Below are 13,207 nucleotides of genomic sequence, written 5' to 3' on the forward strand. Positions count from 1 at the left end.
TATCACGCATTAAATTCATGTGCACATAGATTAACATGCTCTAAGGCTGTCAGAGTATTAAAGCTTGTCTATGTAAGGTTAAATCCCAAAGGATTGCTCTCCTTACGAGTGCATGAGAGCACAGGTGCTGGGCCTGCAAAGATCTGACATGTGATAGTCTACTGTACCTTCAGCCAAGAGCCGACCCTCGGCGGGCGGTGTCAACGGACGGGGGCAACAGATGGAGAGGAGAGCTAGGAAAGGGGGAAGGGAAAGTAAAAGACATGTCATCGCTTCATGGAGTGGGTGACCTGCAGTACTCTTTACTTTAAGGTCACATTAGACTGCTGCTTACAGATGAAACACTGAGGAAACATTCCACTAACGACATGAAAAAAATGGATTTCGGCGATTTCATAGGGAACGCCAAACCTATTGATGCTTTACTGAAATCTCACTCTTATCCATAACAAGATATTGTGACCACCATTTATAAATTTGTTACTACGACTTATTAACCTGTACCCTGATTTTAGTTAAATCGTGGCCATGATTCGACTAAATTAAAATTAGGGATGGAATTAAACTAATTAAATTGAGTTTAAACTAAAACGAAGGAAGGAATTAGTATAACATGGCCACCAATTGACAAATTGTTATAAATGCTTAAATCATAGCTATCTTTTTTTCCTTCTGTACTTTTCTCTCATAGGTTGGGAAAAATGTAGAGTTGGTTCTCTTTAAATTTATGAGTTTGAATCAAGAGGAAATTTAATTGAAATGGCAGGATGAGGAATTTTGTGAATTTAATGAAATACAGTCAGACTACAGAAGTTTTGGCCTATTTATGTTTTCATATGTCACATATAATGTTAGCACATTAAAATTCAGTCCAATACTCTCAAAACAATTACCAACGACATTTACTTCCAGACAGCATTATAAAAATAACACAGACATTAAAAATTTGGGATACATTAAAGAATTCTGTGGAAAATATAAGTGAATGATATCTTCTAAATATTTTTATGAATTCTTTGTTTAAATTAAATTTTTGCATCCTGTTTTCCGCCTCAATTCAAATTCAAGAGCTGCACCGGAATTTAAAACACCTCCTCAATTCAAGTGAGTGTGATTGGCGACCCTGCTCCTGTCGACTGCCTGTGACATTTCTATACAACTCCCTATCACATATTGCAAAGTCGGTCCCAATCATTCTCAAACAAACTCATTGTGTCAAGTTCATTCTTGACACAATGTCAACAGGGCTTGTGCTCGTTTTTGCACAGGATGTGAAAAGGAGAGAAAAATATAGTTCATAGAGTTGGAGAGACGTGGGCAGCAGTGTGATGTTTTTTATGCCTACTTCCCACTGCCTTTCTGTCCTCTTGCAGTCTCTCTCTCAGTTTTATTGGCCTCTGCTTATTACCACGGTCTCGTTAATCAGGATTGGTCAGTCCAGATGTTATACAAGTTTGAAATGCATTATTGCAGTGTGACACAACAAAGAAGAAGATCAAAGCCTGCTTCTACATAACTGCTTGCTTCCGGTCTCATCTGTGTCCAGCAGTTTTCAGTTGTACAAAACTTGTTTTGCTGCTTGATATTGAAAAGTGGTCTGTTTTATCATGTTACTTGAATGTATTATCTTAATTATGAATTATGAACAGTTTTACCGTTTACTGCATGTTGTTATTTTCCTCGTTATTTACCAGAAGTCTCGCCCATAGGCATACCTTTGCTTTAAGAGAAAGGTGGATATACGCTGTCAAACATACGCAACAGTCAGCCAATCCTAGCAGTGGGTGTGTACTTCTATTCATACTGAGCGTTCTGACAGAAAATAATTTTTTTGATGTAAAGTCCTGTCAAATCTTGATACCATTATAAGCATATCTCAGAGAACAGTACAAATAATAAAAAAGACTGTAAAGACTAATGCCATTGCTAAGCAATGCAGTATACCAAAGAGTGTCAAAAATGCAGTTTGATACAGTCTCTGTTTAAACCGTCACAAGCGTAGAGGTATAGGAATTCAGATATAGAGCTAGTCAACACGAAGGTCCCCTGAGAACTACATTTTCACACCACCAGTAGGAATTCTGGTGACGTAAGAAGTACCTATGACAGAGAGGTACTTAAGACTTTGCATAGCTCTATCTACCACTCTTTTCAACTTTGTGGAGATAGATAGATAGTAGATAGATTTTGGAATAAATGAAAAGTGTGTTTACATGGCTTTTTGAAAATGTCGACTGCTGTTGGGGTAGACCTTACTCTAAAGCAGAACCTAATTTACTTCCCCCAAAAGGTATTCTTATAACTAAAGTCATTCCCTGTTCCTGCATTACAAACATGCCAAAAAGTAGGTACTTCTGCCAACAGTTACTGGAGCTATGAAAATGTTCCTCTGGTGTGAAAACTCCTCAAACCCATCACCCTGCGGGGTGGGACTTTCCATATAATTAGATGAGCTTTTCTACTTTTTTTATTTTGAGAAGGTAGGTGTCTGAATTGGCAAACCAGATCAAGATTTGCGTAACTTTAGCAACACATTATTAGCGCTTTGATATCGTAGTCAAGCCAAAGGCAAACGGTGTTAATTACTGTTATGTGACTGATGTTGTAGAGAGCCTTACATAAAATGCACAACCATTCTGATGCATCATTTTGTAGACAACCCTTTAAAATTCCTTCTTCCTCTACTTCAGACACTTCTTCAAACGTGTACGGCTGCATTAATCCAATATTGTCATTTGCCATAGTGTAGCATTTACTACTTCAGTTAACCGAGGGAAAGTGGAGGTAGCCCGAGCTGGAGTGATGGAGTGCAGGCAGGGGCCTCCAATTTGCATATTCATAGGAAAAGATAGTGTGCTTGGCTTACGGAAAAAGACAAAGAGTGAGTGGTCAGAGAAAGAAAAATAGTGTGACAGACGGAATGGTTGCAGGAAGTGAGGTATCGTGGCTGAAAGGATGGAGGCAGAGAGCGGGCAGATGTGAGAAGCTGACTTTCGTTGCATGCTCCTTTGTGTTGGGTGTCTGCAAACACAATTACTCACATTTGTCTTCATTAACAGTTGAGAAGTGTTCTGGTCTGACAGTGGCAGGCCGGCTATCCACAGGCGCTCCGAATCCTCCCGGATGCTTCCACAGGCCCTACAGACACACTAATTAGCATTGCAGCATAATGGCCGACTAATGATTTTGTCCTCATATAGGAGTCTTATGACAGAAATGCACAGGCCTGGTTTCTTGTTTGTCATATTACACTGAACTCAGAGCCGTCAGTGACGTGCCCGGCGCTGCCCGGAGAGAGAACAAAGAGAAATAATCCACTGATGAATGTCTTTTCTGCTTTGACACACAGCTACAGATTGTACCTTGGTGCGACAGAGTGGATAGAGGGCAGCTGAAAGACATGGATATGCTTCATAGTGAATGCCAATTAGGTGGAAGTTGTAGGGCAGGGAGATGAAATGGCCAGTCAGGGAGGATCAGACATGGCTCTTGGCTTCTGTTCTGGCATCAACTGCCAGTCACGGTAGGCTTTTTCATTTTTACACACAGAAAAATAAAAGCAAAGATATCTCTACAGTGAAATCCAGCACAACCCCATTTGTCCTCACTGGTGACAACTGCTCATTTTTCTTGCCTGTTTAGCTACAAATGTGCTGAACATAGTGAGAGAAAAATCTCGCAAGACAATTGTTTTTCATCTTTTTGTAAGAAATTTGGCTGGATTCATGTATATTTTGACTTTGGTGGATACATTATTATTAATTTATGCTTATTTCGTCTCCATATTTATAAATGCACTTTCTGCCGGTCATTAGCACAAAACAGACTTTTATTCAGTAATAACTTAGCTTACAAAATGATTTGAGTGGGTTTTTTTTTTTAACTCACTGTTTTATTCATTTTCAGTAATTAAATAATTTAACATAAATACCCTTAATGAACATTAATGGTAACAAATATTAGAAGAAACACAGAATAAATACTTTTTAATAAAAAAATTAAATTAAATGTGATATATCAAACAAAGACTTCTGATAATGTTCTTGTACTTCATCATTAATTATACTGTAATTTTTAGATTTGCTAGTAAACAATAAAATTTACCGTATTTTACAGTAGAAAATATATGAAATATAAGTGTGCCGTTAAACCATCATATATGTTAATGTAACTTACAGTTGAAAGGTTTATAATGTAACATTTAAAAAACGTTTAAGTGTATGTGACAATTGCAGATAGCTCACTTATAACGTTCATTCTTCCAGACCAGTAGGTGTCAGAATACAGTCCTGGACCACTGAGACAAAGAACAGCCAAAACACACACAAAAAATGCAGATGCTTCTGCATGTTTTCATGTTGCTGGCCTGGAGTTCCACAAAAATTACACAGAAGATAATTTATATATGTCAAGCAGTTTGTGAACAAGTGCGTGCAGCACTTAATTTATTAATATTCATTAAAAATGTATTGATAGCAGCATCACTTACAGCAAGCCCAGTGAGGTAATGCTCTTATGTCATCAGTAATTGATACTCAAAGGCAAAAAAGTAAAATAAATGAGTGCTTCAGGAAGAAATCTATCGGTCAGTACCATTAGCGATCTCATATATCCTATAAATGTAACATGGACCGGTTTCCCACCGGCCTTCATTCCCATCTCAATGACCACTCATCCCCACAGCACTAAAAAGATTACACAGAGCCATCAGAGCTGCGCTTCACCGGATCTTAACCAATGCTCCAGCCGGAATTACATTTCTGTAATACATACCGGGGGATTCTCCAGGTTTTTCATCTCACTAATGGGATTAGGATAATGCAAAGGTGTGCATGCTTCTGAGGAACAGTGTGGGAGGGAGAGAGAGGCTTTAGAAACCACAATCAAAAGAAACACTCTCCAGCGTAAACATCTGTCTCTTCAGTCAAACGCTACTGTCGTTGCTTAGTTTGAGCACACTTGCTTCTTTCTTGGATGTGGTGTCAGCGTCTCTGCTCCAGCGCGAGCTCTTTGCATTCTTCTCAGTCAGCCAGCGGAGGTCTAGTCGCACGGCGAGTGATCTTAAGAGCTCCTCTCCCATACAGCCATTTGCACTCCTCTGACTCTGTTCAGGACGAGCAGATGGAGAATTGCCTCTTTTTGTTCGGATGCAGCGTCGCGTTCACCATTTCATTCAAGCTAAGTAGCCATATTCACCCGGAGCTGCAGATACGAGCACTGATTCTGAGCTACTTGTGCTTGGCTCGAGGCCAAACTCTGTTGCATTATGGATGTTAATTCGTGGTAGTGAAACTGTTGGAAAAGCTTGTGCGCAGTTGCCTTGGTTTTTAAATACGAACTGCATCTGGATTGGGCTGTTTGAGCCACAGGATTAAAGGAATTCTGCATTTTTTCTTTCCAAATGTGCTTCTTCTCCATGAACAGACCTTGGTTTAATGGTGCCTTGCTAATGGCATTATTAGGAACAATTTTCACTAAGTATGAATGATATTGTGACCTCTTTTCCATTAAAGGAGAGTGCTGGTCTTGGTGTGCCAGTCTGTGCTCTCAGAATGCTGTGATATATGCGGCTAATCTTAGTCAGTGCACTAGCGAAACAGAACAGAAAACCAGAACATCGCGAGAAGTCAAGAGAAGACAAGCAGAGGTTTAGCTTACAGACGATGTGTGTAATTTTTTTTCGATGGTAATTTTTCTCTCCTATCCAGGCTTAATGTGCAGTGACAACTGTAAAAAAAACTGTTTTTGTAGGTTGATTCACCCAAAAAGCATAAACATTGTGGATATGTTATGTTATCAAAGCATTGCTCTGTTTGTTTATTCTTTCTAAACTGTCCAACACGTCAACAGCATTGGCTCAACCAATGGTGTCAGTGTAGGGGAGGGACTACCGGTTCTGACCAACCAATTGGAAACAGTCATTATTTTTAAGCTCTGTTCTAATTGTACTTTAGTTTGGAAGGAAATTCATGTAGATTACAGTAACGTAGAATGTACATTCATGTATAAACTGACATTCATTTTGAATACGTAAAAGGCATTTCAGTGGAACACTGTTTCTGCCATGCAATTAAAAACTACTTTATATCTCACTATTATGACTATTTCTCACAATTCCAAGTGTACTCACAATTTTGTGTCAAGCGTTACAAGTTATGCAAGTTATGCAATAAATACAAAGCTGATGATCATACATACAGAGTACAAAAAAATACAAAAGTAGTGTATAATAAAGATGTAATGTCGTATTATAAGATATGGATACAGAATGGTGTGTAATAAAAAAGCTGAACTGTCTAAATTTTCAGAACTCAGAACTGACAGAAACTCACAATTCTGAGAAATAAAGTGAGAATTATGAGGTAAAAGTCAACATTGTTCATGTTGGAAACAAGCCTCCATATAATGCTAATTAGTGAATTCCTTCATTGAGACTTATGCCTGGAAAGTGTGCAAGTGTCATTTAGCATGCACATTAGATTCTGCCGTAAATCTGATGTCTTGTGTCGGCTGCAGCTTGAGCATATGATGTGTTTGCACCAAAACATTAGATACACCATGGGTGGGTTATGATGGAGCATTGATATTGTTACAGTCTTTCGCAAGTTCTGCGTAGGTGAAACTGTTTGCTGACGTACAGCATGCTGTGCTGAGCTTTTTAAACTGGTATGTGCATAGAATGCATTTGGTCTTTTGACGGGAAGCATGTGGGACGTGTATCATCTGTTCCATGGCCTCAAGCGAATAAATAGATCACCCTCATGCTGGATGTCTGCAAGCACATACTCATGATGTTCTCAGAGATGGAATGTTCAGCATTTTGGATCCATCAGATGGATGAAGATAGAAAAACAATGAAACAAGACTTTTAAAAATGTTTTTATGGAGTGCAACTGAAACGGCCCACTTTATATGCCCTTAAAAAAGGTACAACACGGTCTATGTAAGATCATGAGAGTATGACCTACAGTTCCATAAAGAAATACATTAGAAATGGTGTAATTAAACAAAAAGCAATGGGAAACAAAACTGATCGATGCTTCATGCTTCATTTTAGATTCTTGTGCGTAAACACCCCCCATGACTGCAAACAATATTCCCCTTCATTTATTAAGCATTCTGACAATAGAAACGTTCTGATCCAGCCTGCTCTTTATTCATTCGTAATTGGTCTAACGAAGAGCTGGCTGGCTTAAAATGTTACAATACTTGGAATGTCTTGATAAATAAATTAATGCCTTAATAAATTATTATTTGCAGTCATGGTGGGCCAACCTATGTATTGAAGTTAGCGTCGACACATAGCTGTGTGAAGTAATGTCCAAATAACATGAAAAGATAAAGTTGCAGTTACAAGAATGAACACTTGTGCTGAGCTGACACACATTCTGGGTTTCAGAAGTTTTCCCATCTCGAGGCCCCTAGCATGCCCTGACCACCGGCCCCATCCAGAATGTGGGTCTGACAACAAGAATTGACCTTTTCATTTATCAAAGAACACATCAGATCCAGCTAATCAGATTAATCTTGACATACTGCTGTGAGAAAAAACAACTATTTGGATCTTGAACTGGAATCTACTGGAACTGAAAGTTAAAAGTGATAAAAAATCAATTCACATCAAATTGATTTATCAATTTTACTTCCTGAGGAACATTTGGAAACTATCAAGCCTTTTGCACATGCATAACACATTTAAGGTCCCTCTCCCTTCTTTTTTTTTTTTAATATTCCCGATAATAATGGATTTAAAAAGGCCCACTTGTTTGGAAGTGAATGCCACCTAAATGATTCAGAAATGTCAAGCGAGTCCATGAATTATAAAGGCAACATGGGTTGTAGAGTAAATATTTCATGGTATGTGAAAGTGAGCCGGATGGGTTTGTGAAGTGAGTTGGTAATGACCGGCGTAAGACTGATAGGAGAAGAGATGGGAAGATGTGTATATCAGTTCTGGTGTGTTTCAGCTGGCCATGCTTTCCCCCGCGCTGTCTTTCAGATTTGAGGGAGGAGATGATACTATATTGAGCTGTGTTTGTGATGCTACATTGCCTTCACACTAAGGACACATTACCCGCAGTGAGATCGAGATGAGGGAGGACGATATACTCTTATACTCTTGCTTAGTATGCATGCTTCGGATTTTTCACCCACACAATAGAAAAATCAAAAATGAGACCTTGGCTCCATTTGGAAATGGAAAAATGTTGCTTCTGCAGGCAAGATAAATTGGTCAGAGGACAAGGCATGTCTGAATCCTAGGATTGCTGGTCAAAAACATACATTTACCCACCTGGACTCATGGCATAAATGTACCTTTGTGCTCTTTTTAGCGAGACATGAAATACATACCAGCAAGTACATAATCACTGCAATTTCCAAAAGAAATGAACACTAGAGGTTTGACAAAACAGTATAAATCTGTGTTAAAAGAAAGTTGAAATGCCAGGGTTGCATCAACAAATGCCTTTTTATATCAGTTTTGCATTTGTTAACACTGTCAGGTAGGTTTAGGTTTTTTTTTAAACTCGACAGTCCACAGATATTGCAATTGTGAACCACCACAATACTTATCTGTATCAACGTAATACAAATGTGGCAGGGTTTTGCACAAAGAGTGCACAGAGGTACATATTTTTGTGAGATCAGGTTGACATTTACACACAAACTGAACACCAACTGAAATTTTCGTACAACTGTCCATATGTAGAGTATCTGTGTCAAACAATTGGTTCATTTAGGTCAATTCAGTTCATTGAAATTTGAAGAAATTCAGCACAAACATCTAAGACGGACTGAAGATTTGGCCTAAATGAGAACTCAGAACTCTTTTACACTGATTGAGATTTTGTGTTTTTAAACACAGTGCAGTGGGGGAAGTGCATGGTTACCTTGAGAACCATGTTTTTACAAAGCCATGTCATGCATGAGACAATTCGAAAACAATAAAAAAAAAAACCAATGCAAAAATGCATTCCGTGTCCTTCATGAGATTTTGAGCAATACATATGTCTGTGCATGTCAAGCGATATTTCTCTCATCTTATGTATTTATGTATGCATTAAGCTAAAAGCTTTATGTTTCATTCTAATGTGCCACATTTCTGAGTTAAACAGGATATACAAAATGTAGGGCAGGTTTTGATGTTATACTCAGGAACTGATTGAAACTCCATTTTCTTGTGATTGGATCATGTAAATTGGTGTTACAAGAAAAGTCATTTTATAGACATAAAATTCGATTGAGTATTATGAAGACATTCATGCAATGTCATGCACCGTAGAGTTCACTTATGAATCATACGCAATAATAGCAGAAACATGCATTAGGAAAGCAAATAAGGGCAATTTTCATGCCATAAAGACTTTAAACCTGTAAAGCCTGACATGAAATGCAGGTATGATATACTGAAAACGTGGTTAGGATGTAAGTACGTAAGGATGACAACATTTATGACAGCCTACTTACATAAAATGCATACAAAATTTTTATTTCTCCCAGTAATATGTTACAATTTCAATATGATTATTCAATCCAGTAAATGTTTATCTTGAAATGTTACTAATCTTATAAAAGTAAAGAATTCACATTAACAACATGCGAACCACAACCTAAAGGGGAACACGTTTACAGTTATATTGTATTTTATATTAAAATGATAAACTATCGGTCAGAAGACATAAGGCATGTAGCGGATTTTGTACAACATGTTTTTAATCAAATTTTTGGTCATTTAGAGGCCTTAGAAATTCAAATATGCTACACTAGGCTTTATAGGGTTAAATGTGTTTAGCACCTGCCACGTTTTCCATTCCCCATATTTTTCCACTGGAGGCGCCAGCCTCTGAAAGAGTTAAAAATCAACGTGCCTCTTCACCAGATATCCATTCCTGCAAATAAAACGCAAACACATTACCACTGTGCCTAATCAAAGTTGTGATATGATTGTTTCTCAATTAAAGGGAATTGCATCGCTCCTAAGTTGATATCCGCGTGTCAGATTTGAATAATGTGCTGTGGTTTAGAGTGGCAGAGAGGAACGAGTTTGGCATACTGATGATACTTCACTCTCACAGCCCCGCCGGGGGACGGAGCACAGTGCGCACTCCGCGTATGGGATCCATTATTCCAACTCGTATTAAACAGCTTAATGGCCCCATCTCCCAGACTTTGATTTCCAGGATGATATAATGTGCGAGGAAAGAGAGAGCAGGAGGAGGGGATGCGATCCGTCAGGGGGAAACTCAGGCTGGAGGGGGTCAGATCTCACTTACACACACTGTGACCCATCAGCGGATGACATGTGTCATTTTGATGGAAGACTGATGGGTCAGCTGTAAGTCATTTAGAGCGGACGCACTGACAGAATGTCTCAAAGTGGCTTTAAGGAGCTACGCGTCCTTGAAGGCATTTCCTGCAGTCTTGTTACAGCAGCTGTAGAAACTATTGGACCCGGTGTGACGGTAAGAGTTCGCACATTAGGAACCGATAATGAGAGTTACTGTGATATTTCTCCTCTAGTGGTTATCAGTGCTATTTATAGCCTCGCTCTATCTGAGGAGGCATTTGTAGCTGGAGCGTTGGGAACGGAGCGGCCTTCCGCATTAAATAGTCCTACTAAAAGTGTGTCTGTGCTCTGAATGCCGTCTGGTTTGTGTGTGCTGCAGGTCCCTCTGAATGCTGGGATGAGTTCCTGAGAGCTTCGTTCTCCCCGGGCCGGCTGTCTTGGAAGAGCAAGGGCTCTGGTGACAGCAGTGGCAAGCAGAGAAGCAAACACTGACGACGGGCCATGGCTAGCGGTAACTAACCTCCTCTGATTGCATCCAGGGCTTGTGCTGTTTAGCAAAGCGCTCAAGCCGCACATGCTTCCAAAATCTAGCCAGCTGCCTACGTGGGAAGCATTTTAAGGCGTCACGTGATCGCTAACGATGTGCAAGCAGGCTGGATGATTTTGCTGTCGTAAGAGATTTCTCGTGTCCTTTGTGGCAACACGCTCAGTTTGGAAAAAAAAATTAAATAAAGCCGAGATATATGTTTGGGGTCAGAGAGATAATTTTTAATGCGATTAATTCAGTGATGATGCATTAAATTGATCAAAAGTGAAAGCATTCTAAAGACAAAAAAATCCATCTTAGTTCCCACCAATGTTTGAAGCAGCTGACATTTAGGTTTCTTGAGCAGCACATTATATAAATAATATAAATATGTAAATAACTGATAATATTACAGAATATTACTGTTTTACTGAAATGTTTTGATCAAATAAATGCCGCTTTGGTAAGAGCAATAGTCTTCTTTCATCTTATAACAACTTTGATAAGGCATTAAAAACTTATCATTTGAGTACTGACTCAAACTTATGAACGGCATTTTATGTGTATTACACTCACTACTAATATACAGTTTTAAACAATAAATATGTAGATTTAGTTAAAACTACATGCATGTCAGCTTTAGCTTGCCAGCTATTAGCTTAGTAATGTGCTAACACCAGTCTGTATTCAAATCTGTGAGTCTCTCATATGCTTGTGTTGGCTGTAGTAAGCATTGCCCATTTGGTGTGTTAAATATTAGGTTATGACTTACATACAAACACTGTATTTATATTTGTTACACATTTAAAGCCAGCTTAGACATTCTGGACTTTGGCCTAATAAATGACTGTATATGCATGTTTCTGTCTATATAGTTTAGGCTTATACACTTGTGTATAATGTTACACAGCTGTGTCAGTGTTAACAAGGTTATATTGTATTAAAGCCATACAAATGAATTTTTATGACATTTCATAAAGCTCTTACGGTAACAAACTGCAGTTTTTAAACAATTAATACTTGACCAAGCGGTGGCTTTGGAGATCATTTTTACAGTTTATCATTCAGAAGTGCTTCTGAAACACACACACTGATTTGAATTCATAACCACGCAAGCCATGTTTTTTTCCACAGTGATTGCCCTGGGGGGAAAAAAAAAGCTGGTTAGGTATGTTTTTAAGCATGGCAGCTCGTTTAAGTTGGTCCTTGGTTGGTCCTGAGCTAGTTATAAGCCGATTATGAGCTGATCCTAAACAGAAACTAGATGCTTTGAACTAGTACATGCTCAGGACCAGATTAAACTATCTTAAACTATCTTAAATCTCCCATGCTTCAAAACATGCCTAACCATGCCTTTTCAGTCTGAACCTTTCCTGGGAATGTAATGTTTAGACCATTGAAAGCTTTAAAGGAATAGTTCACCCAAAAATCATTTACTCACCTTCGAGGAGTACCAGATCTGTACGAATTTATTTCTTAAGCCAAACACAAAGGAAGAACCCGGGCTGTTTGGGTCACCATTGACTTCCACTGTATTTTTTGGAAGTCAGTGGTGACTCACAGCAGCCTGGTTACAAACTCACTTCAAAATATCTTCCATTGTCTTCGGCAGAACAAAGAAATTCATACAAGTTTAGACCTACTCGAGGGTGAGCAAATGATGACACTATTTTTTCGTTTTGGTTCAACTATTCCTTTAATTTAACACTCTTGAACTAGAGTTTAATCTAAATCCGTGCAAAACCGATGCAACTGGCCTTTGATGCAATGCGCAGCACATTTTGCCGAGTGACCGTGCAGCTGTTTAGCCAGCGTGTGTTTTAAAGGCTCTTGTCATTTTGCATGAGGGCCTGACGGGCTGTATTTCTCTTTCGCAGCAGCAGACGGCATCGGCAGTTTGGGAACCGAGCAGAGCCACATCAACGTTCCCGTGGCCGATCCCGGCGCCTGGGCCACCGCCATGAACAACCTGGGCATTGTGCCTATGGGTTTAAGCGGGCAGCAGCTGGTATCAGGTAAAGCCCTGCGCTCTCCTCCAGCGTGCTAATCCTGCTGTTTCATCCACAGCTCTCCCAGCTCTTCTCTTTCACGGCAGGGGGAATAAAAAGCAGATATTAAACCGGGGTTCCCATATTTCCCCCTCTGGCAAGCAGCACAGGCACCAGCCTCTCCAGCCAAATATGTGACCTTTAGAAGCAACACCACGCGTTGGATTTTACACTGAAGCACGTCACAGTTTGTTGAGCTTTATTCTTCGGCTGAGATACTGGATTGTTGCGGCTCTGAAAAGCTCGCGTCCTGGCGGGATGGTGGCACCTACCGCTTTCTTTCTTTGAGCTTCCCTGACCGCTTGTCTCTATCCTCACAGCTGACGGAAGCTTTGTAGAGACGCT

The 13,207-nt window shown here is 39.4% G+C and overlaps 1 protein-coding gene across 1 annotated transcript in view; it reads left to right on the forward strand.

Moving 5' to 3' along the window:
- enox1 (ecto-NOX disulfide-thiol exchanger 1) overlaps nt 1-13,207 on the forward strand; it is an 83,584-nt gene that overhangs the window by 33,669 nt on the left and 36,708 nt on the right. The window contains 2 exon segments of the mRNA XM_043249066.1: nt 10,668-10,799; nt 12,692-12,829. Of these exon segments, the coding sequence (XP_043105001.1) occupies nt 10,790-10,799; nt 12,692-12,829 (148 nt within the window). The 5' untranslated portion in view covers nt 10,668-10,789.

Source organism: Puntigrus tetrazona, chromosome 9 (assembly GCF_018831695.1).
Source record: "Puntigrus tetrazona isolate hp1 chromosome 9, ASM1883169v1, whole genome shotgun sequence".
Taxonomy (NCBI): Eukaryota; Metazoa; Chordata; class Actinopteri; order Cypriniformes; family Cyprinidae; genus Puntigrus; species Puntigrus tetrazona.